Raw genomic sequence first — 24,215 nt, forward strand, 5'->3', positions numbered from 1 at the left:
TTAACCTCCCTTCGTTTGGAGCTACCCTGTTGCGGTAAACCCACAGCGGTAGCAAGCTGTCTCACTTCCTGGTGCACTGACAGCGCAGGGTAGACAAACGATCTGATTGGCTGAACTGAGTGGCGCTATTACCGTATTAACTGGAGGAGCAGCGCCCGCCGTCTGTAGCCGCGAACTACAAGTAAAAATGCATCAAGAAAATCTACTCTCGTGAATTTATCATGGAGTGGTCACGGGTCCGGACAGAACCATCACGCGGTCCGCCATTTGGTGACCCCTGCTCTATGGAGAGTGAGAAAGAGCGAGAGAGAAGAAGAGGCGCGCCAGACTTTTTTTCCTAGTCGCACCGGTGCTCCCAAATATATTGAACAATCATTAAAATTTCAGGTGCATATGCGACCAAAATGGTCGCAATTTCGAGCCCTGCCCTAGTGAGACACCGTGATGTGATGAAGGCAAGCTGTTGAAGTCATCATGTGAAATTCCCCTTCCTGTTGTGACTGCCATAGATGTCATTTGTACTGCAGCGTTTGTCTTGGTTTTCACCTGGAATAACTGTTGGGATAATCCGCTGACTCACTAATTTGCAGGCTTAATCTGGTCAACCTTGTGCCTTTTTCCTCCTGAGGTCAAACTAATGGTTAATACAGTCTGTCTGCAGAGGACTGGCAATTCTGCTGAGTGTTGACAGAGGACGACATGTTCCCCACATTTTACCATCGCCGTATCTTTTACTACGTGTGCACAGCAGCAGGTCTAATCAAAGCTCTCCATAATACTGTTAGCTGGGTCATGTGCTGGACGCCAGGATTAAGAGCAGGAGGGCATAGGCCACTAGATCCTGCTTAGATGGGGGGGTTTGTTACGCTCTCTCTCTTGCTCCCTCTCTCCTTTTATGCATGTATTTTATCCTCAAATGTGGGGATGCAACCATCACATGATCACAAATGTCCAAACAAGTCCTTGACTGGGCTTCTGTAGGAAGCATTTAACATTTAATACAGTGACAAAGAAAGCACTCGTCTGATGCTGCCCTTTCTTAACCTTTACCACCCTGCAGGATGTTTTGAAATGAAAATCAATGTAAATATGAGCACTTGGAAATTAATACAACGCAGCACAGACTGTCTGGAAAAGTATTTTGTTTTTCTGGTTAATTCAAATGACGTATTCTTTCCTATTAATTCGTCAGAAACCGATTTCATGAAGATTTTTTACATCCAGCTCCAGCAACGAATGGACTGATGATGATTCATCATCATTAGTGCAGATGACATCTAAGCCATCATTGACATTGATGCCCCTATATTTTCACCCCTATTCATGCTGTGTTATAGACACGCTAATGCCGGCGACCACTTTGCCCCAGTAACACATTTTAATATCACACAGCATGCCAACAGTAGATTACCATTCCCAGCAGTTGGGAAAGAGGTGGGCAGGTTGGTGGGTAGCTCAGCGCTCGTACACAGCCAACCTGCTCTACAATTTCACATCTAAGATGGGGAGGGATCAGGAGGGGAAAGCATGAGAAGAAAGAGGAGGAAGGACGAGGGTCAAGGGGACACGGTCTGCTCGTGTGTACCTTTGCTGATTCGTGGAAGAGAACTGGAACTGTCCGGATAAAGCTGGGTGTGGGAGGGGGGGGGGGGGGGAAGGAGAGAGAGGGAAGGATAACAGAGAGGGTCAAGGGTAAGATGACTCCTACGCCCAGGATGACAGAGACAGGTGGTAGAAAGAGAAGAAAGCTGGACCGCAACGTTCAAGAGAAACTATTGTTGGTAGGTACTTTACTCGCTTGTGTTCTCAGAGTTAAGACGTGAAGCCTAGCCAACCCCGCCCCCCCCCCCCACCCCCACCCCATTACTGTCAGTAACAACACAGCTGGCTGTATATTCCTGTTTGAGGCCCATTTCGATTGGTCAATTAGGATCCCTGTTGTGAGCATGTGGCTAATTCTCAGAGATGACTAATATTTTCTGCTTTATTTTTGGCACTGCCTCCTTTGTGTTGCTGCTATTCTTGCATTTTGTTTTGTATTTATTTATTTCTGTGTGTGTCTGTGTGTGTACCCGTCTGGAGAACGTCACATCCCTAGATGTATTCACTTTCAGACATTTTTATCTGCATGTCTCGTTCAATACTTTTATTCCTCTGGAATTAGAGTCCTTTTATGGGCCCTTTTAATCATGTCATCACAGACAGTGGGAGTCGTGTCTGTCACCAGTTGTAGACGCACAACTAGGGAGGAGTTGCTTTGGTCAGTTTGCCATTTCAGGGTGAGGAAATCAAACCTTCACACAGTCTCCACTGAAACCAGAGAGAGCTGACCTTAAAAGAGTATTTAAACATAAGGCTTACTCAACACTGAACCCAGAGGGGGTTCGATTGTTTGTTGTTGTAACGCGGTCTGCTTTAGTGTTACTGAACACTTAGATACAACATGTCTGACATTATCATCCCTTAAAACACTGTCGAAAACGATGGGATGTCAGATTGCCATGGTGATCCAGAGAAGACATCTTGAAGACCACTGTGTATTTAATACCTGACATGAACCGATCAGAGGTGCAGATAAAATTGTGTGTGAACACTATTGATCTCAGTAAATACACGAAAAAATAAGGACTTTGATTTTGCACTCAAAGTCTGTTAACATGATGTCAGGTGCTTTTGTGGAAAAAGTTGTATGAAGTTGTGAGTGGAAATGCTAGACATCTAATTTGAACTGACTCAAGTGATGTCACCCAAGGCAACAGCTGGGTTGGATGGTGGGTTCACACCAAACGCACAGCATAATTATGCACAAAGTCAATGTAGAACTGAGTAGACATATTTTGCATCTTATGTCATTTGAAAAAATCCTGTTGTCTGTTTATTGTCTTTGTAATTGTTGCCAAGATCGCCACTGTCTAATACTCCTGTAGATATTCTTGAGCAGCGTTTTAAGAGAAGAAAAAATAAATAATTCTTAATCTTACGCAGGAATTTTTACCTGAAAGGATGGATTTTGTTGATTTGAGTTGTGTCTTTCTTGCCTTGGGGCTTTATTCATTCCGTGGGTTGATGAATAAATCAGCCAAAACGTCGACTGCAAACTGTTGATTTAGATGCAGACCTCGATTAATTCTTGACAGAATGCCCCGGTGCTTTTAACAGGCGTCAGAAGAAATCTGAAGGCTCACCAGAGTTATTCGCTTCTCGACAACTGACTTAGTGCTGCAATGCAGACCCACTGCACTGAAGGGGAAACAGAATGAGCTGGATGATTTATGGGAATGTGTGGAGATCCATTTGGATGTGGTGTTAAGAGTAACATGCGCTTTACAGCCATGCACACTGTTGTTGTCATTCTTTAATGACCCCCCTCCTGTCCGTGGAGTTTGACTGGTCTCTATGCTGCGCAAAGCGTGTGTGTGTGTGTGTGTGTGTGTATGCATGTGTTTTGGTTCAAGGAGACAGCGCCTCCCCGCTGTGAAGCAGAGTCAGAGGCAGCAGGTGCAGCTGACGCAGATAGGCTTTTTGGATCTAGCTGGGCCAGTTGAGGGACAGAGAGGGAGAGAATGAGCGAGAGGCGGTAGAGGAGAAGCCACCTGAAGCCGACCATCATCAGGTCGGATCGCTGGACCGTCTGGAACAAATGAATTTATGGCTGCTGTTGCTGTCCGGGAAGAGCATGTGAAAAGGAAGTGAACACAGCCCAGTGGTGCCAGACACCAGCTTATAGGTGAGCAATGAATGTTTTTTTTCAAGTTTATGGTGAAAACAGTGCAAAGATTGCATTGAGGTCAAACAAGAAAACTGCTTGACGGCACTTGTTTGAGTCAGCTTGTGCTGGTTGAACCGAATCTCTGGCAAATGTTTTCCAAAAGTTTTGCTATGACCATTTAAAAAGCTCTGCGTTTTGAGGAAAATTCATATTTTAGGATCAAAACCTTTTAGAAGGCGATGCACATCTCCTCGTCTTGGCTTGTTGTTGTAGACTTATTCTGCTTGCTTATGGTAGAATTGTGAGTGAGTGAGTGTGGAGGAACTGCTGATCAGAACCTGGACACTGACTGCTGTGGGTTTCATCAGCAGTCAGGGATCCTGCAGTGACAGCTTCGAACTCCGCTGTGGGTTGATGAGCTTGTGTTGCTGCTGGCTGAAGCAGAGTTGTACAAAGACATCTGCTGAGGTCGTCTTTGTACAGGACAGTTGTAGAGAGGAGGAACCGCAGCCAGATAACAATGTTTTCTTGCGTTACCAAGACTAGAAGGCTCAGCTTATTTCACCGTGATGAATGCTTGCGTACAGTTCCTCCGGTTTACTTTCTGTAACAACAATCTTAATACTGCATTGCTCCATCTGTGACGGGTGTCGCGTTGTGACGGCACCAACGAAGGGAATGTTTAGTGCTCTGAATGCCCTTGATCCATCGGCATGTGTTCCTCGTCCTGTGAAACCCCTCCACACACAGGCTTACCCCTCATTGTCCGTCAGATGGTTATCTTCCTCTCCTGTCATTGGCTGCCTCCTCTCCATCTGCCCGTCCTCTCTGCACTCAGACAGCCAGTCAGCGGAACATTATGGACTCACCGACATTTGTCATTGGCTGAGATGTGATGTGAATGCAGATACTTTCCTTTAAGAGGCTCGCGTCAGCTGACTGTTCCTCTCTCTCTGTGTTCCTGCTATCTCGCTCTCTCCTGCGCTCTCCTGCAACACCACTACAACCTGCTGATTTCTCACTAAGCATCTCCTGTTCCGTCCTCTTACTCCTCTCCTACTGTCATCAACTCTTCTGTTCCGCCCGCTTCTCATAATTCTTTATTCCCTATCAATCACACGCTCGCATGTTGTCACATGTTTTCATCCCCAGTCCTGTTTTTCTTTGGTTTTCCATCCCATCCATCTGACAGTCATCAACTCACCTCCCTCTGATGTAAGGAGACAAGGTGAGTGGAGTCAGTCGATTTCCAGTTTGCAGTTCTACTCATTTGATTTTTTTTTGTCCTCTTAACCCAGTCTCTCTCACATTTTGACTTCATAAACATCCCGTGTCTTTTGTGCCAAGGACTGCAGTTGCAGTATGCTTCAGGTGTAACAAGTAGGCAGTGCTCTTAGGATGCTGCTATGAGTCATCATCTGACGCTGCATGTAGGTTTGGAGGATAGCAGCCGCATGTCAATGCAGACTGTAGCGCGTGACACAGTGTTTTCCAGCAGCTGTGGTGCAGTGGGATCTCAGGCAGATTAATGTGCAGCAGTGACAGGAGGAAGGTAACATGAAGTACTTCACACACAGGTCCGTCTCCACACTTCCAGCACACATCATTTACTACCAGAGGTCAGTGCTGCAACAGTTGAAACCCTTTCAGGCTACATGGAGCAAGAGAGGTTCAATCTAAATACTAAACAATGCCCCCCCCCCTTTTTTTTTTTCTTTGTATTTCTGTTTTTTGACTTTGTCCTCTAGACATCATTGCTACGTTTTCCAGCAAAAACAAAATGGAAGCTTAATTCCATTGTGTGTGTGTGTGTGTGTGTGTGTGTGTGTGTGTGTGTGTGTGTGTGTGTGTGTGTGTGTGTGTGTGTGTGTGTGTGTGTGTGTGTGTGTGTGTGTGTGTGTGTGTGTGTGTGTGTGTGTGTGTGTGTGTGTGTGTCAGCATCCTCATTACTTGTTATGTTTGCCACCTGACATCCACCAGGAAAGAAAATGGGGGGGGGGAGCCCTGCCAGAAGCCATCCTCAAGAGCTTGTTTGCCTCTCGGAGTGCATCTTTTCAAGTATTTTGTGATGTAGGGTCACCTTTGTCGGTGGGACAAGTCATGAAATGGAGTTGCTGAATGGTGACTGGGCTGTGCTTACAGTGTATGATTCTTGTTGAAACAAATTTGCATGCACACACTGCTGTCATGCAAGCTCTGGGCTGCCAAATGAAAGCAATTTTGGAGGCTGGAGCCCAAGAAATGTGTCCAGGACTAGAAATTGAACTAATAATGAATAGTGTATGACCTGCTTTATTCTGCAGCAGCACAGCTGCCTCAGACCATAAACATGTTATGAATACTGAAAAACTGGAAAAACTCTCAAAGGAAATGTTTTTTTATTCCTTCACTCGTTATGCAAAATGTGTGATTGTTATATATTTAGAACAACCACACTAAATAAAGATCTTGTCATATGAATGTTAAAACACATCACAGGGGTTCAGGTGTGCCCAGTAAAATTTTGAAGGATATGTATCTTGGATAAATTATTTTTTTGAGCTTCAGACATTTGTAACAGACATTGCATTACAGATTTCCTTCTCTGTGACCCCTTTGGTTTGTTCTTGTTGTACCAATCTAAGGCATTAGCATCAATACCAACTCGCTGTGAGTCCAGAGCATAAGAAATGTAAAGATTTGGCTGCACACGTCACACCTGGGCTGAACATGCAAAGCAGTATGTTGGACATTATAGATGGACCTATTGATCCTAGCTTTATCGTAGCCGACCATTATCTTAGTGTGAATTTCAATCATAAGACTATCGGTTGTGATCCAAAAGCCTCCAATAGATGAAGTCAGATCGTTCTGCTGGCTCTTGAAAAGGAATTAAAAAGAAACCAAAGAATAAATGACAATGATTCAAAATGAACTATTTCAAATTCATGTCATTTGGTCACAATGACAGCTTTAATGTAAAATATATATGTCTAAATGTTGATTTAGGCACGATTAATTAAAAACCATCTCAGAAATCTTGCTTGAGTTGTTTGCTTGAGCTGATTAGTCTGGCAACAAGTCACCAAGACTGTTTATTTTTTAAAGATTAAATTCAGGCAACTCGTGTTATAATAAGAGAAAAAGATAACCTTCAGACTGGTCATATAACATAATGGAATTTATTTTTCATTTGATTCCACTCATTTTGGAAGCGTTTTATAATATTTTGCATTCAAAGGAGTCCCAGAACTTTCAAGGTCTAAAATGAACCATTCATCAGAGTGTGTCATGGTTCCTGTCAGCATACTGAAGATCAGTGTTTTAGCAAGAAATCAACTTCACATGATCTTGGTTCAGATCACATCACACATGAATCTAAAGCTGTTCTCTGTGTGCTACTGTATGTATTAATAATTGTAAAGCATGCAGCAAGTCATGGTTGGGTTGAAAGCTCACTTTTCAAAGACTTGGTCAAGGTAGATCTCATCTGTTAGGATTCATAGAAAATTGGTGAGTTTTGAAATCTAGCAATAGTTACACCACATCTTGATTTTAGACAGTTACTTGTTTTAGAAGTGGTTTTGTTTTGACCATAGCGTAGGCAAGTTCACACTGAGGTTACATGACATGGCTGTGATTGTGGGCTACTTGTGTCTGTTTTTGACAGTCTGGGTAATGTTCGTGGGTCGGTGGTGAGAGTCAAGTACCTGTCCTCTATCTGCAGCGGTGGTTTCCATGGTAAGCATTGCCTCCTGTTGTTTGGCAAGCATGGGATCCGTAAAATAATTGCAAAATCATAGTGCCAATTTGGATTTTCCAGTTTCTGCCACATGCTACGATTCATTATGAAGTCCAGGCAACTTATTTGAAAGTCTTCTCAAGTCAAAGTCTCATTTTCTCAGACTCAGAGGGCAGCACGGTGCTGCAGTTGCCTCAGCACGAAGGTTTTGTGTTAAAGTCCTTTCTGTGCTGAGTTTGCTTGTTCTCCCCGTGTCTGCGTGGTTTCTCTCTGGGTTCACCGGCTTCCTCCCTCGTACAACAGCATGCAGCTTGGGTGAATTAATCACTCAAAATTATCTGTATGTTTGAGTATACCTGAGTAGTTGGTTGTCTGTGTGGTTCCATCTCATCCCTCTCCCATAGCCAGCTGGTACAGGCTCCAGTGTAACCTACCTGTGACATGCAAGATAGATAAGCAACTGTAGACAAGACAAGATGATTGCCGTTGTCTCGTCTACAAGAGGATGGATGGCTGAAATTGCACATGCTTGTCTCCATACAGGTAGATCATGTGATTGATGTTGCATGAATATCTCCTGCCTGCTTTTCAATAGACACTTCTGCTCTGACCAGGCTCAGTAGACTTTGCTAAAGAACCATTTGGCCCTTTCACAAAGTCCTCTAGAGCGGTCTGTGTAAACGTTGCAAAGGTGTAATTGAGTGGGTCGTTGTTGTAGGTCCACTTCTGTTCTGAGGGGTGTTGCAGCAGCATTGAATCAATGGCTGTATGAGCAGAGGGATCTAGAGAGGTGACATTGGTAAAAAACTACAAAAGTACCAGTTAGTAGCTAATTGATCAAAGAAAATCAACCAGAATTATCACCATGTTAGACAGTGTGAGGTGCAGATGTTTTTTAGTAGAGGATGAGATCCTTTCATTCAAGAGGGACCAGTGGGTAAAGACATGTTTTTCATTACATCACGTGATACATGATAATTCAAACATCTTTGGTGTCATCGTATCTTGTTACTTTGACTCTTCAGAGAGATAGAAATTGGAGAAGTTTTATCCTGAGCAGCAACAAGATATACAGTATATCCTTTGTTAGAGTCCAGATTCTGGTGGTGGTGGCCGACGAACACAACCAATCTGTTAAATTAGGAAATTGGTGAATATTTGAAAACTGGGCTGATAAGATGACAATGAAAGTGTGACGCCATGGGTTACAGTTATGATCTGTCTGATAGACGTGACTGGCTGATGAGAATGTTGATAACTCCACTGATGGCACCAGACTGTGAAAGCAGAAAAATAAGACAATCTTCTCTTTTAACACTAAGTAAGAAGTCTAAAAAGATATTTCCCATAAAATTGTCATATTGCTGTGGCAGCACGGCTTCTAAGAAGTTCTAAATAGTCAGGAATCTAATACAGAGAGAGTGTACCCAGGTATTAAATTAAGTTTAGCTTTTTATCATTTGTATTAATTTGAAGGTTTGGGGGCGCTCCAAATAACTATTAAGTTCCTGTATTTTCTTCTGGAAAGATAAGTCTGGTGTACTCTAAGTGGACCGATCATCAGCTGGAAGTGTCACCTTGATGTTCCCGCTTCTTGTAGACCTGATCAAAAATCTATGCTGCTTGTGAGTGCAGCAACACATACTCATGCTCATTCTTCCTACTGCGCGCGCACACACACACACACACATACACACACACTTCAACAAATGAGCTCTTGACCGATAGACCCTTTCCCCTGTGGAGTCTGCTGGTGGATGGCCATGTTTGACTATGCTGTTGTCCTGTGGTGTAGGTTTTCCCCACATTGAGCATTGACTCAGTGTTTTTTGTCTATTCTTTTCACCTCTGCTGCTGTCAGGACTCTTTACTGTAGATGGTACAAACAGCATAGCTCAAACATATGAGTCAGTGTGTCCCTCAGCAATTAAATTATTGTTTTGAGGGTAAATACCTGCAAATGTTTCAGTTTGTGAGGACCAACCATTTGACGGGAACAATGTGCTGTATGTTGTGTCAGTGAGCTGTCCTTGTTGGTTTTTTTCATGACCACGACGTCCTGAGTTCATTTGTTCACTGTCTGATACAGTGTATTTGGCTGTGATCCATCACTTTGATCTCTTTCTAGAGGGGAAGGTAGTGAAATTCCCAGCATCACATAAATTTTACCCGGTTGATTTTTTAATTTGCTGCCTCATATCATTCTTTCCCTTCATATGAAAAGTAGTCACAGGGGATAATTTTCACTCTTAACTTTTGATAATTCAGGGAGCGCTTGTGCAGACACGATCAGGGGACAAAGTGTTATCTCATTATTTTATGTGTGTGTTGTGGTTCAACAAAGGACAAAGGATAGCAGTATGTGACCTCCACTGTTCCAGATGGAGCTCTTGGTCAGGAGGAGGGAGCTGTAACTGGCCCTGGGCTATTTAGAAAAGAGCTGCCTGCCCCCACCAGATCATGAGCACAGTCGGTTCATGCCGAGAGAATTTGCTTGCCGTGCCTTCAAGCTGCTTACATTTAAAGCTCCCCATAAACAATTGACTTAACCGTAGAAGGAAATATGCAGCCATTAACCCGTTTGAAATTACTCTGATTATGTGGCCGAGACAAAAAAAAAAAAGAACAGAGGGATACCAGACCAGGTCGTTTGTGGTGTCGAGGTCTCTCCAGGACCACCAAAGGTTTCATTGTTGGTGGTCTTATTGTCCATTTCTCAGACTTGTTGTCATAGTTGTGATGTACAGTATGTTGATGATGTGAGAAAGATGACAATGTTGTTGTTTTTTGCTTCAAATGATTTATGTGTGATTTCTGTTATTTCTGACATAGACAGATAACTTCTAATCATTGGCTTAATGTGTCCTGTATTCACTGTCCCTTTCACAGTATGATCATGCTTTTTATAAGACTGATTTAATAAAGGTCCCGGTTGTTGACATCTGGACCAGTTCTCCTGCTGCCAGTTGTATCCCTGTATTACCTCTTTGTGTTTGTGTGTTGGCATGGCAGTTAGTTTGGGTCATCCCTCTGAGATCAGTTTGATGGGATGTGTTTCAATGAGGAAATAAAGTGTTGGGAAACTCTTGGGTTATCTTTGTCGGAAGTCTGAAAAAGCTACTAAAACTTGCAATTCTACATGCAGACATGATGTTTACACTCCTCTTTGACTACTTGTACTTTAACATTTGTGGAATCAAGCAGAATTAAGTTTGTGAGTGCAGTGTAGAAAGTAGAAAAGGCTGCAGTCTTTTAATTGAGAACGTCCACAGATTTTTTTTCTCTCTATCTCATTACCAATGTCTTGACCTTTAAAAAACACAGCTTTGTAAAGTGATCCTAGTTTTTTTTTTTTGCAGCTGTTCTTGCTGTAATGCAGTCTGTAATACACTGTTTTTCTCCTTGCTGCAGCCATACCTTTTGATTTTTTTTGTTTTTGTTATAAATCAAATTTGTACTTAAATTTTTTTTGCAAAACTTGTGTACCTGTAACTGTCGCCCTGTCAGCCTCATTGTGCAGAGTCAGTCATGCAGAGTCTTCAAGGGCAAAGATTAGAAGGGTTAATGTGAATTACTATGCAAACATTAACCGGGCTGTCAGAGACGCATCGGTGGTGTAGCGTTTCTTTTTAAACCATCTTGATAGTAATCGTGGTATCACTGACAGACATGAAAGTGGTAGTGGATGTGTGGATGGACACTGTGTGAAGGTTTCATCTAAAACTGTTGGGATGTTTGTGGGAAAACCTGTGAAATGAGCAGCTTTGACAGAGATGTCAGCTTCTCTGTTGTTCACTGTGTTAACAGTGAGCTCTAATGTTGGGAGCGTTGCTCATATCTCACATCATGCTGTGATTTTTATTGTCCTCAATGCTGTCAGCCGGTCCTCTGGAATGACCAGATTAAGCTTACATGATGTGCAGACTATTGTCTGCCCCCATCCAGTTGTGCTGCCTCTCTGACTCCTTTAAGGGTGTGTTTTTAGTATCTCCTCCTCGACTTTCTCTTGGTCCCTCCCCATCTTTTGTATTTGGTGTTCTTGATGAAGTCTCAGGGAGGTGTTGCCACATGATTGCTGCCTTTTAAAACAGAGCGTGATGGCCCATGTCACTAATCTGTCCCCTCCTGTGTCTCTTGCAGGTAAAGGATCGTGCAGACAGACTGTCTCTAAGCTATGGAATGCTCCCTGCACTCACCATCACTAGTCTCCAATCTTTGGACTGAACTCCAAGTACTTAGTTAGCAGCTGTGCTTCTCCCTCCAGACAAGCGAAGAAGAAGAGGAGCGGACTTTCCAAGTCCTTTGCTTAAGACGCACAGAGCACCTTTTTTTTTGTTGTTGTTTTGTTTTATCTGGTGACACAGAATCAAAGATGGATCTTGAGTCGTATCTGTGGATGGTGATTATTGGCTTCATCATTGCCTTCATATTGGCCTTTTCAGTAGGGGCCAATGATGTAGCCAATTCCTTCGGCACAGCGGTGGGGTCCGGCGTGGTCACGCTGAAGCAGGCCTGCATCCTGGCTTCCATCTTTGAGACTCTGGGCTCAATGCTCCTGGGGGCCAAAGTGGGCGAGACGATTCGAAAGGGCATCATAGACGTCAGCCTGTACAACGAAACGGTGCCTGTTCTCATGGCGGGGGAGGTCAGCGCCATGGTTGGTGAGTGTGACTGAAACGGTCTTGATCTCCTCTCAAGCAAAATACAACAAGCTAATAATATTCAGCTAAACATCAGTGACTTGTGGCTTTTCTTTGTCATATATGGTAGTAAACTTTAAACAGTAAGTCTGTTTTCTGAAAATTATGTTAAAGTGGATATTTAGATGAATATTAGACCAATTAGGCACACTTAAACTGAGAATTTAAAATAAGTTTCACTGAAAGCTTTGCTCTATTTCATTCTGTGCTTTTTCCTGAGAATAAACCAAAACCACGATATAAATGCAAATTTACTAGTAATAGTGGTCCTGAATGCTAATTTGAGCATGTTTGTTTATTCAACATATGTTCATCTTCCAAACTGATGATAAACACTTTCAGACTATTCTAATATAACACTCAGCAGTTAGGATGAATGATATTACATACACAGTGACTCATTACCAATACAAACCTTAACAAGGCTCTGAAATGCTCTGGGCTGCTGTGGTCAGTCATTGCTGCTGTCACTGCTGCCTGAATCTCTAGGAGACGCATTCTGTCGGGGGAGGGAGTCATCACTTCTCTATGTGGTGCAGTTTGAGATTTTCCATAAATAAAGGGTTACCTAATCTGTGTGTGTTTGTGTGCACGTGTGTCTGTTTTCCCTGAATCCACAACCCACATAACATCAATCCACCAGATTTGTCTTAAATTAAGATAGTATAGATCCATGATTGTTTATTTGAATTTTCACTAATTTTGCAAAGCAATTTGATGCATGACAGATCTTTTGTGCACTTTTTGCCCTGGGAATGTCTCAAAGTAATGTCTGACTAACAGTGAGAAGAATGGCAACTCAAATCCCAGTTGAATTTTCAGTTTGTTTTTACATTAAATGACTCAGTAGCATTGTTAAAGTCTCTGAACAGCTCCCCAGCAAAGGCTAGCCATTGCTCTTACATTAAAGCATATTAAAGCACCTCTACAGTGAAGCACAAGCTGGAGTGTTTTCTCAATGCATCAACATTAGATTACCTGGGCAAATTAATGGCACAGAACAGATTAACAACGGGGGTCTCATCTCAACAACATCATGTTAATGAAATAGTGCCTACCGGGAAAAAGCAATAAATTAGATGATTTTATACACAGGAGACTGACAATTTAGGTGTGGCAACACGCCACAGGTTGAGGAAAGAACAAACATTTTGTTGAATGTCAAATAGGACATATTTTTCAATGGCATGTCTTTCCACTGAAGAGAAAGAAAATCTCTTAACATCCTGATTTGATGAGATAAAAACAGAAACATTTTTGTTGTCCAACAGGAGATTGCAGAACAGGATAAAGGACGGAATATAAATGTCAATGGTAGGGCTTAAGAAAAAACAAAATTTCATATTTGTCTTTTCCCTGGTTGGTAAAGATTGGTTTGAGACACTTGAGTTATTGTTGACAAGTAAATAATCATTCTATTCACAGTTTGTGTCTACAGGTCAGTCTTCACAGCAGACCCTCAGAGAATCTGAAAACATACCTCTGTGTATCATGTGTAATTACATATAATAAAAGTCCTAAGAATACTTCACTTGCATAGGCCTGGTTTACATGAATTATATGTTTTTAATTTTTGAAAACCATTCATGGTGATGCAGGACAGTCAGCCTGTACTCAGCAGGAGGGTTTGTTTGTGCCAAACATCACATGTACTGTAATTCAAACCTAACGTGACAGTTCTGAATCTCAGCACTCACACACCCTCAACTTTGATGCTCTGTCATTCAATGAATATAAAACATCGTGATCCCAAACAGCACTTACGTACATTCCATGCATGTGGTGTTGTTTTCTGCATTCAAAGCTTGTTTTTTTCCCTTTCTTCCACAACTATGTGTTTGAAGGAAATCCGTGGGTAATTAGATACGAAACATTTCTGAGGCTTTCGGTTTTTGTTCACAGGGTCAGCAGTCTGGCAGCTAATTGCCTCTTTCCTCAAACTGCCAGTCTCTGGGACTCACTGCATTGTTGGGGCCACCATAGGATTCTCCATGGTGGCCATTGGCACCAAGGGAGTCCAGTGGATGCAGCTTGTGAAGATCGGTAATGCTCGCAGCTCTTTGACACATTTAAACATGTCTGTTTTCCTACGTACTGTATATATTGGTGACCAGAGCCATGTTAGAAGTTCCTTCAGGGTTGGAAGATGTTCAGAGACATTTGTGGAAACTACAAAGTACTCAGATACTCTTCTTGATTTCACACTTAAGTATTTCCAGTTGCTGCTAATTATTTTTTTTTACTGTAATTTGAAGGCTCCATTTTGTGCAGGTGATAACTTTATTTACTAGTTGTTCTGCAGATGCAGATAAAACATACAGAAAACATTTTTTTTTTTAATTATAACTTTTACTGAAGTACTGGATGTGAGTACTTAAGCCCCGTCCACACGATGCCGGATGCTTTCAAAAACGCAACTTTTTTTGTTGTGGTTACGCCTTTCGTCCACACAACAACGCAGATATCCAGGACAAAATCACAACTTTCTGAAAACGCCGGGTCTGCGTTGTCGTGTGGACGCTGTAACCGAAACAGTTTCTATCTGAGGGGCGTCTCCCTGCGACGAAAACCGCTGTGATGTCGGTGTGTGTGACCCGTGTCTACATGTACACACAGAATGGATGGAGTTAAAACTATTTTCTAACGTATAACAGCTCCACTTCGAAGACGCATTGATAAACATGCTTGACAGTTGGATATTAGATCGTCTGTTTCTTTATTTATGAGTCATAAAGTTTATATATTTATTTTATTCATTCATTCACGTTCCTCGCCAAAGACGCCGACGCCAGTTCTGGGTCAGACCGGGACGCGCTGCCTGCTGGTGGGAGAACTCTGATGGAGGTCGTCCTCCAGGAGGAAAGGCGTGAATGTCCAAATGTCGAATGATCCTCTGCTCTCGTTCTCAGAGTTGTTTTGCTTCTAAACTCGTTGATCAACGCTCTTATGGGGATACGTGTGAATGGACATTTTTTTCCATGTGGGGTGAAAAAAAGTTGCATTTTCAAAAAGATCCGTCACCGTGTGGACATGGCCTTAGATTCCTGATGAAGGCCAGACGATGGGGAACAAAAAGACAATTTCTGAGCCTTAGTCATGGCTGTCTCAGCATTAGTAGGTGGTTTTACTTCATTAACAAATGTGTCGCTGTTTATTCTGATGACATATTTTCCTCCCTCATCAGTGGCATCGTGGTTCATCTCGCCTCTGCTCTCTGGACTCATGTCTGGGCTGCTGTTCCTGCTTATCAGACACTTCATCCTTAACAAGGTGCGATCACGTTAGCACGAATACCAATTAGCACACGCCCCTGAACTCCTGTATTGTCTTGTATCTCTGGTACAGTTGCATTTTAACCTTCAAGAAGGACATCAGGTCATCATCGACAGAATCTGTGTACTGGAATGCTAATAATGAGACGTGTTGTGACTTTCAATGCATTGTTTGATCCCTACAGTCAAGGAGTCTCCAATGTCCCAGCCAGAAGTACACACACACAAACCTGTCCAAAAAACTCCACAACAGATAAAATACATTTGATTTTGCACCACTGTGTGCTTATGTAATGAGCAGCAGACGAGGAAGAGAAAAGTATTTGTAGGTCATCCTAAGGTCACACAGGCAGGATTATGTATGAATGAGTCACGGGACGATTTATCATATTTGCCTCTACAGGCTATTTCTCTCAGCTAAATAAGGCTCTTAAACTTGGATTATGTCATCGCACGTTTAGATGTTCAGGAAGCATTAATATTCAAAACAATAAGTAAGGGGGATTCGTAACACTAACACTGAGAACATTTTTGATTACTTAGTGTAGCCTCAATCTGTTTTTTGCTATTTCTCCTGCTTTGATCACACGAGTACATCTGACCTCACCCAGGAAGAGGAGAAGGGGTTTTTATCCAAATCACAATCCATCACATTTACATTTTAGCACTGATGATCAAAACAAAAGCAAAAGGTGCTAAAAGCTTCATTTTCGTGTGATATTCACACATAATTATGATCAATCAACTGCTCCTAATTATGACATGACAATGAGCTGCATATTATGGAAAGACTTAATGTAGGGCGAGGCAATATTAGAAAATAAAACAAAAGTATCAGCGGTACATGAGTCGTATTAAACATTTACGACAAGCTTTGTGAAATTCAGATAACTTTGACTAGACCATTCTCGCAAAGAGCCGGAAATGGTAAGGGCTTTAAAATCTGTAAAGAGCCTCGAGTGCTTACTGGGTAACAGTTTCTGGTGGACGTCTCTAAAGTCACAGACACAAAGGTGGCAAGACTCTCTGGCCTCAAAGACTTCATTCTAATGAATCAGAGGCGTGATGAATGGAAACATACCATTCGTTTGGAGCACTGTAGAAAAATTAAGCTGTGTGTTGACATCATATAACTGTAAAATCAGAGTAATATAGACAAACATGTCTTTTTGTTCTTAAAATCTATTTAAAAATGGTTTAAATTCTGATTTCATAGGATGACTGTGTTCCTAATGGTCTGCGAGCACTGCCCCTCTTCTATGCGTCCACAATTGGGATCAACACCTTCTCCATCTTGTACACAGGAGCACCATGTGAGTACAGGAAGGCCATTCTGATGAGGGATGGTGATTCAGACGATGGTGTAAATGCCTTTTGTTTGCTCAAAGTTGACTCCTCTGTGTGTGCGTTTATTAATTGCAGTGCTGGGATTAGAGCTCCTACCGATTTGGGCCATCTTTCTCATAACTGTAGCCGAGTCGCTCGTCTGTGCAGGTCTGGTTTGGATATTCGTCTGTCCCTGGATGAGGAGGAAAATTGCAAGTAGGTATCCTGGAGGCCTTTCCAAAATGGTGTTTTATCATCGGTTCCTCACACAGACTTTAAAACCACCTAAAATCCCTGTTATCCTGGTGAAACCTGTCATTTCTTTTTCTTCAACTATTCTCTAAAAGTATTGCTGTTTGTACTCATTCATTGGGGTTAAGCCTATAGTGTATGTGTGTGTGTGTATTTTATATTTATATATAATATATACATACATATATTGTTTCCCTAATAGGAAAATCAGCCCACAGCGAAGTAGATAGTGCTTTAAAATAAATGACACATTAAGTAAAACAGTGGAAAGACCCGGGTTGGAATATTTGAGAGTGGCAGATGTATCCATGGCAACCAGTCTGTTCATTTCAGCCTAATGTTATAACGGATAAATAAAAACTGTTAATCGTTGCAAACCAAAGGCTAAAGCCCAAGCCTGAAACACCGGTTCTATTTCCAAATGACAGGATCATTAATTCTGTGTACAGATATGAAAATGAAAACAAGGATTATTATGAAACAAACAATTTTTTGCCAGTGTGATCAGATCCAGGCTTAATTTAGAATAAGTAATTTGCTGGCTCTTTGATCCTGCTTTGACGCCTGAGGCTGACTCCACCTGCTCCTTAAACGCCTTATGATCTCTGAGCGCCTGTGAGGATTACAGGTGATGTTGGTGGTCCTGTTGCCGCGGCCGTCACAACAAAGTTAACAGCTGATGACTGAGTTTGTTTGTTGTGAGCAGAGCTAGAGGCGTGAAGTCTATCAGGGCTGGGATTAGTCAGGATCAGCTGATGGGATTTTCTTATGTTTGTGGAATGTTCCTGCATAGGTTTGTTTCCCTCTGACCTCAACCAGGTTTATGGTTTATTATTGAGTAACAATGCAGTTTAAGTATGGAAATATTCTAAAAACATATTATACACTATATGTGCCAGAATTAGTAATTTACCAGAACCCCTAATCATTTTGTTTGACCTTTAAAAAAAATATCCAGATGATTTTACTGCAAAGCCGCTGCCAGAATTTTGGATTTGACGTTAAATATCATTCTGTACATGATCCCTCAGAGATAATGTACGAAAAAATAATGCGTTTCTGCTCTTATGCTGAGTGTAAAACCCCTGTAAACATCTACCTTCTGAATTCCTCCAGGTCGTCTAAAGAAAGAACAAGCTCTGTCTCGCATCTCTGATGAGAGCCTAGACAAGATTCCGGAGGAGGAGGAGGACAGCCCCGTCTTTAAAGAGCTGCCAGGAGCCAAGGGCACCGACGAGGCTGTGCTGCCGCTGACGGGGGGCGGCAGTGAACGAGGCACCCGTGACTCCAGTAGTGAGCTCACCAGCCTGGCCAATGGAGGCACCGTCCTGCCAAACGGCCGGGCCTACGGTAAAAATTTAATTCCTTGTTAATTCCTGTTAATTGTCTGTTCCTGGCTTGTGTATTTGGATGATGGCTGTAGCTGCGGTGATGTTTTAATGAATTTTAAGAGGTAAAAAAATGATGAATACCCAACTTAACAATGATTTTAAGAACGGTAAGCTTTAACCTCATCAAAGTTGTGCAACATTTTCTGGTCACTTCCTTTCATCCACAAATGTCTTTATGGTTTACAAGGAAATCCACAATTTTTTGAAAAAATAAATCTTGGGAATAAATCAATAAAATATCCTTGTGTTTTTTTTGGAATTTGGGAATTCTTGGATCAAATGATGAAACAGGTTTTTTTAGGCTCATCAACCTAAATCAGTTAGGAAAGAGAAACAAATGACAAAATGGATCTAAAGGGTAATAAATCATCGTTGGATTCATGAACTCTACAGAGTTTCTGTCCCAGTGTAGAAATCACATGACTTTCTTTTTGTCGAAGGTGCAGTGAGTGTGATGCTGTGTAATCATCATCAATGTTCTGCATTCAGATTCACTCTCTCACCGTCTCCTTCAGGGCGGACACACTCCATGACCAACGGCTGCCTCAAATCGCCCGTTTCTAACGGCAACTTCAGCTTCGACGGCCACATGCGCAGCGATGGCCAGGTGTACCACACCGTACACAAGGACTCGGGTCTCTACAAAGACCTGCTTCACAAAATCCACGTGGGCCGCATGGATGACGACCGTTCGGGCTCCAACGCTGCTCCGGCTGACAACAACTACCGTCTGCTGCGCCGCAACAACAGCTACACCTGCTACACGGCGGCTATATGCGGCATGCCCGTGCAGCCGCTCATTCGCACGGAGTCACGTGACGACAGCGAAAAGCTGGTCGGAGAGGGAGGGGGAGGCAGGAGCAACAGCGTGTCCTACTCCAAGAAGAGGATACGCTACGACAGCTACTCGTCGTACTGCAACGCCGTGGCGGAGGCTGAGATCGAAGCGGAGGAGGGCGGCGTGGAGATGAAGTTGGCCACAGAACTGGAGGGCGTGGAGGAGGAAGGGGCTCCGGCGCCGATGCCTCTGGACGACATGGTGGAGGAGGACACCGAGGAGAAGGACAAGTCTGAGGTGTTCCTGCTGTTCCACTTCCTGCAGATCCTCACCGCCTGCTTTGGCTCCTTCGCCCACGGAGGAAATGACGTCAGGTGCTCCTCCTGATGCTTAGAGCATACACAGCGTCCCACATCACCAATCCATCTGTACAGTTACAATCCTTCAAAATGCAGTTTGTTCATAATCCTCGTTCCCCCCTTTGCAGTAATGCCATCGGACCCCTGGTGGCGCTGTGGATGATCTATGACCAAGGCGGCGTGATGCAGGATGCTGCCACTCCGGTGTGGCTGCTGTTTTACGGGGGTATAGGCATCTGTGCCGGCCTGTGGGTGTGGGGCCGCCGCGTCATCCAGACCATGGGGAAGGACCTGACTCCCATCACCCCCTCTAGGTGAGAAGGTTACCACACAGCAGGAGGGGGGTGTCGTCTGTCTTTATAGGAATGACTGAAAAACAAACACATGAATTAGAGCCAGGGAAGAACTGTTTGGGGTAGAAGTCAGACACAAATCCATCCGGTGCAGCAGCTTCCTTGGTAAGTGTTAATTGCACACGGCTGTTTGAACACACACATGCACACACACATAAGGCGTCTAGTTGAACAAGAGGTCAAATGCATGAACCCCCATTCATCCCATTCACAGATGCAGTTCTGTTCCTTCTAAAATGCTCTCCATTCACAGGTACAGCAGACCTGTCTGAATAATCGAGGATCTTTGTCCAGTACCTTCTCTACCCCCACCCCCAGCCCCACACCCCCTTCTTCTATGTTGGGAGGGTCTGTGAACCCACACAGGAATATTTGTGTTCATCCTGACTGATTTCACATCATTTAATTAGGTCAATGAGATCTTAAGGAACACATTCACTGTCAGATGATATTGTTGGAAGCAAAATTATTTTCAAATTTTGCACATTCATCACAAAATACTAGTTTTAATGGTTCCTGTGCTCGAAATTGTTCAACCCCTGAAAGTGACCCCTAATAAGGATACGGTATACTTTTTGACAATCAGAGGTTTAATCTTTGAGGCCAACCTTCAAAGATGTATGTTAGAGGTGTTATTCATGCCTGAATTCAGGACATTTGTCACTGCTGGCTCAAGCATACAGTAGTCTGCTCTGGATAAGCCTTTCTGTAGTGAAGCGTCACTTAGCTGTGGAACTGCTTCCTCAGGGATCCCTGTAGAGAACATCACCTTTACCTGACTTAAATCATAGAACATGTGATATATAGAGGAATCTGGAATAGTCCAGAACCCTTTTCCGATGAGGAATGGGCTAAGATTCCCCAGCAACATTGTGCTGATAACTAGATGTGATGCAGCAGCTGATGGTACATTTTGACATTATAATTATGCTCCTTCAGTAAGTGTCCACCCCTTCTTTTTATTCTGCCTTCTGACCTTATTGCATGTTTATTATGATTAAATAAGTCATTCTTACCACAGCACATAAAGCTTCAGGGTTCCCTTCATCTCAGGGACATCACGCATCCTTACTGGATGATCTCATGTTCTCTCTCTCTGACTCTGTCTCTCTCTCTTTCTCACACACACACACACACACCAAAACATTAGAGATCGAGGGCCAAGCCACAGGAGCATCCTGGCCTCTCTTCTCCGACCACATGGAGAAACCCAATCTGTCTTCTCTTTTCACCTTCTTTCCCCCTCCTTTAGTATACACTTCCTCTACTCACAGTTTTAGATGTCGATTGCTTCTACTTCTTCTTCTTTCTTTTCTTAATTCTGTCCTGATGTCCTTCTCTTCACCTACATATCTTCTCTCATTTCATTCTTTATTAAATTTCATCTTTTCCATCACAAAATACTCTTCTTCCAAGACGTAAATGTAGATTTGCCCTGGTTCACTCTACTGAAGGCTACACACACACACACACACACACACACACACACACACACACACACACACACACTACAGTGGTAGCTGGGATGTGGATATACAAAGAAGAATTGGATTTAATTCCTTCTTGTACATGAAAAAGTACTGGTTAACGGTTTAGTCCATAGTTTTCTATCTCAGGCTGATGGTGAGGACATTTTTCCTGAATGGGTTTGTCTTCCAGTGAGCCTACAGGTCTGGTGTGAATAATGTCCTGGGGAATGTCATTGGGGGGGGGGGGGGGGGGGCTCCAGAGGAAGTGAATCCTAGTAAACAGGAAAAACAGTTTGTCCTCCTGATGTGTCACACACGCAGCTGTTGGTGTTGTTTTACTGTCTTATCTCCTGTGGTTAATGTGGGAGCTGAAACTGGGTGCCATCAGCGACACGTCCCAAACACAACACTGAAGGATGTCTCTTTAATCCCCTCCCCCCTTCCCTCTTCTCCCTTCCCTCCTCCACAGTGGATTCACTATTGAACTGGCTTCTGCACTCACAGTCGTGTTCGCTTCCAATATCGGAATCCCTGTCAGTACCACACACTGCAAGGTATGACTCAGTGGACCCTCCAGCTGGCTTCTCAACCACACCCCCCCCCCCACAGGCATTTACAGAGGAGAGGGGCGCTCACGCTGCCTCCCAGGGATCCGGGCTGGAAGGAACACACCACTTTTGTCCATATCAGTTGCGTTGTGGTGTCAGGGATACCCTGACAAGGGTAGAAATGTGTTTCATCAGAGGCAGCGAAGGACAGAAGGGAAAGTTCAGGTCAGGTTGGGGTAGCATCGCAAAATTACTGCTGCAAAGCAGCGTGACGTCGACGATCAGACGATCAGTTTAAACAAGAAAGTGGGTAATTTCCACTCGTGGTGGGACCGTTTATCTCCTACGTTCAAGACCCATTTTTCATCCCATAAATTTTCTGTTTAGGAGGTTTTACTTTATCATAAGTTGTTCTTCTTCATTGCTGTCAGATGATCGGTTTGCTTGTATATTCTGTTAGAGAGGTCTGTAGTTAACGCTAAAAGTAAAATAAGGTCTTTCTTTTTTATTGATAGCACCATGCATTATTTAAACTTTAATTGATAGTAATGATGATGATGTATTAATAATGCATCATCTGAATAGCAAAGACGGACACTAAAGTAAAGAGCATACAATAAAGACTGGCCTTTGTAGCGAAGACGTTGAGCCGGACGCTTAACTCCCTGCCTCTGATGATTCACTGCTTTAAAAGAAAAGCAACCCGGTGTTGAGTCCACTGCAGACGGCCCCGGGCAGCGGCGTGCAGCCCCCCCCTCTCCTTTGTTCATTTCAGGACCGCAGGATCCGTTCTGGAAGAATCATCAGAGCCCTCGCACTCCCCCAACACGACGTCTGACCCTCTTTCATTCCCATCAGCTCCTCCATTTTGTCCTTTTCAGCAACAGCATGGTTTGGTGTGTGGGTTCTCCACCCTCCTGTGTTTTGCTGCAAGCAGACACCCCCTTCCCCCCATCTACAACCCCCCAGCACCAGCCTCCTCCACCTGTCCATGCGTGTTTTCCACTTTTTTTACCCCCTTCTCCATCTCTCTCTGTGTCTCTCTCTCCACTCGTCTGTTTTCACAGCGGATTTTGCATTGAAGTAATGAGTGCGCTAACAGTGCTTGTTGCATCAAATGTGGGCATCCCAATAAGCTCCACCCACTGCAAGGTATTGGAGTCATTGGTAGTGAAAGACGTTCTAGAGAGCTCTCTCTGAGCGCCACCTCGTCGCCTCACCTGCAGCTGGCAATCACCATAAGTCTATGACGACTCCTGGAGTTGCTGTTTTGACTTCTCGTGCAGTTTTCCCCTCCGGCGGTCAACCCCCCACCACCACCACCACCGTGGCAATTTGATGAAACTCAAAGCAGAAGCTTTATCAGATTTAAGCTTTTCAAATAAGTTTTTTTTTTTTTTGTAGAATAGAGTTTCACCTTTTAATCTATTAGATAGGAATCATCTAAACTTTCTAGTCATTCATTTTTGGATGACCTAGAAAATGTAAATGTAGGTTCATATTCATGCGAAACGACAAGCACTTTGTTATAACACAAAAAAGTTTGTCAGGATTCGTTAGAGAACTAAAAGCCTTTAATTTTATCAAACATCGAGAGTGCGCCTTATAATCCAGTGCGCCTTATGTATGAAAGAAGGCTTTAGAATAGATGATAGAATGTGCGCCTTATAGCCCAGTGCGCCTTATAGTGCAGAAAATTCTGTAAGATGCATACATTTATTAACAGTGTTAAACAGTATAGGATGACGCTTCATGAGCTCTGTTCAACGGGCAGTAACAGCAGACCATCTGCTGAGGGGAACTGCACAAGACTCAAAACTGGTTTATTATTGCTCTTGATAACTTTCTCTGAAAATCATCATCGCCATTCATATCCTACTTTCATTTCTCACCTCCACATATCCTCGTATCTCCCTTAAAACCTTCGATAATCAACTGCTCTTCCAAAATGCTAAATCTACTGATGATTAGAGGTATTCCGTATAATTGTGGTGGTGATTTGATTGATTTAGGAGCTGTGTAAGGGGGATCCACAAATGTTGGTCAAAAGTAGTATTTTTTTTCTCATATTTACCAGATTTGTTGATCTATTTCTTTTTTCCCAAAGAAATTCACACAGAAATATTCATGGCCAACATTTGTGAGCGTCTCCCTGACAGCCCTCAGAGATGGTGTGAGTGTGTTTGTAGTCACAGGCGACCGTTGGGTTTATCTAACGCAGAGTTTTTTTTCATATTGCTTCCTCACTGATGTGCAGATGGAAATGAACTGATGCCCAGCCCTGGTGTGTGTGGGGCGCAGCGGCGTGGTTTGGTACTCCTTGTGTCAAAAATAAAA

General features: G+C 43.1%; 1 protein-coding gene across 5 annotated transcripts in view; it reads left to right on the forward strand.

Annotated features, from left to right (window-relative positions):
• The window catches only part of slc20a2 (solute carrier family 20 member 2), a 40,617-nt gene that overhangs the window by 10,991 nt on the left and 5,411 nt on the right, over window positions 1-24,215 (forward strand). The window contains exons 2-10 of one of the 5 annotated variants that reach the window (XM_068310407.1): window positions 11,571-12,091; window positions 14,033-14,173; window positions 15,315-15,400; window positions 16,619-16,715; window positions 16,825-16,944; window positions 18,097-18,330; window positions 18,887-19,523; window positions 19,637-19,822; window positions 21,800-21,884. In XM_068310407.1, coding sequence (XP_068166508.1) covers window positions 11,803-12,091; window positions 14,033-14,173; window positions 15,315-15,400; window positions 16,619-16,715; window positions 16,825-16,944; window positions 18,097-18,330; window positions 18,887-19,523; window positions 19,637-19,822; window positions 21,800-21,884 — 1,875 coding nt within the window. In that variant the 5' untranslated portion in view covers window positions 11,571-11,802. Of the gene's footprint in view, window positions 1-1,709; window positions 1,782-3,582; window positions 3,728-11,570; window positions 12,092-14,032; window positions 14,174-15,314; window positions 15,401-16,618; window positions 16,716-16,824; window positions 16,945-18,096; window positions 18,331-18,886; window positions 19,524-19,636; window positions 19,823-21,799; window positions 21,885-22,945; window positions 23,031-24,215 lie in introns of those variants that run through there. The other 4 variants (XM_068310408.1, XM_068310406.1, XM_068310405.1 and 1 more) reach the window with 4 other exon arrangements.

The sequence above is a fragment of the Antennarius striatus genome, chromosome 3, assembly GCF_040054535.1.
Source record: "Antennarius striatus isolate MH-2024 chromosome 3, ASM4005453v1, whole genome shotgun sequence".
Taxonomy (NCBI): Eukaryota; Metazoa; Chordata; class Actinopteri; order Lophiiformes; family Antennariidae; genus Antennarius; species Antennarius striatus.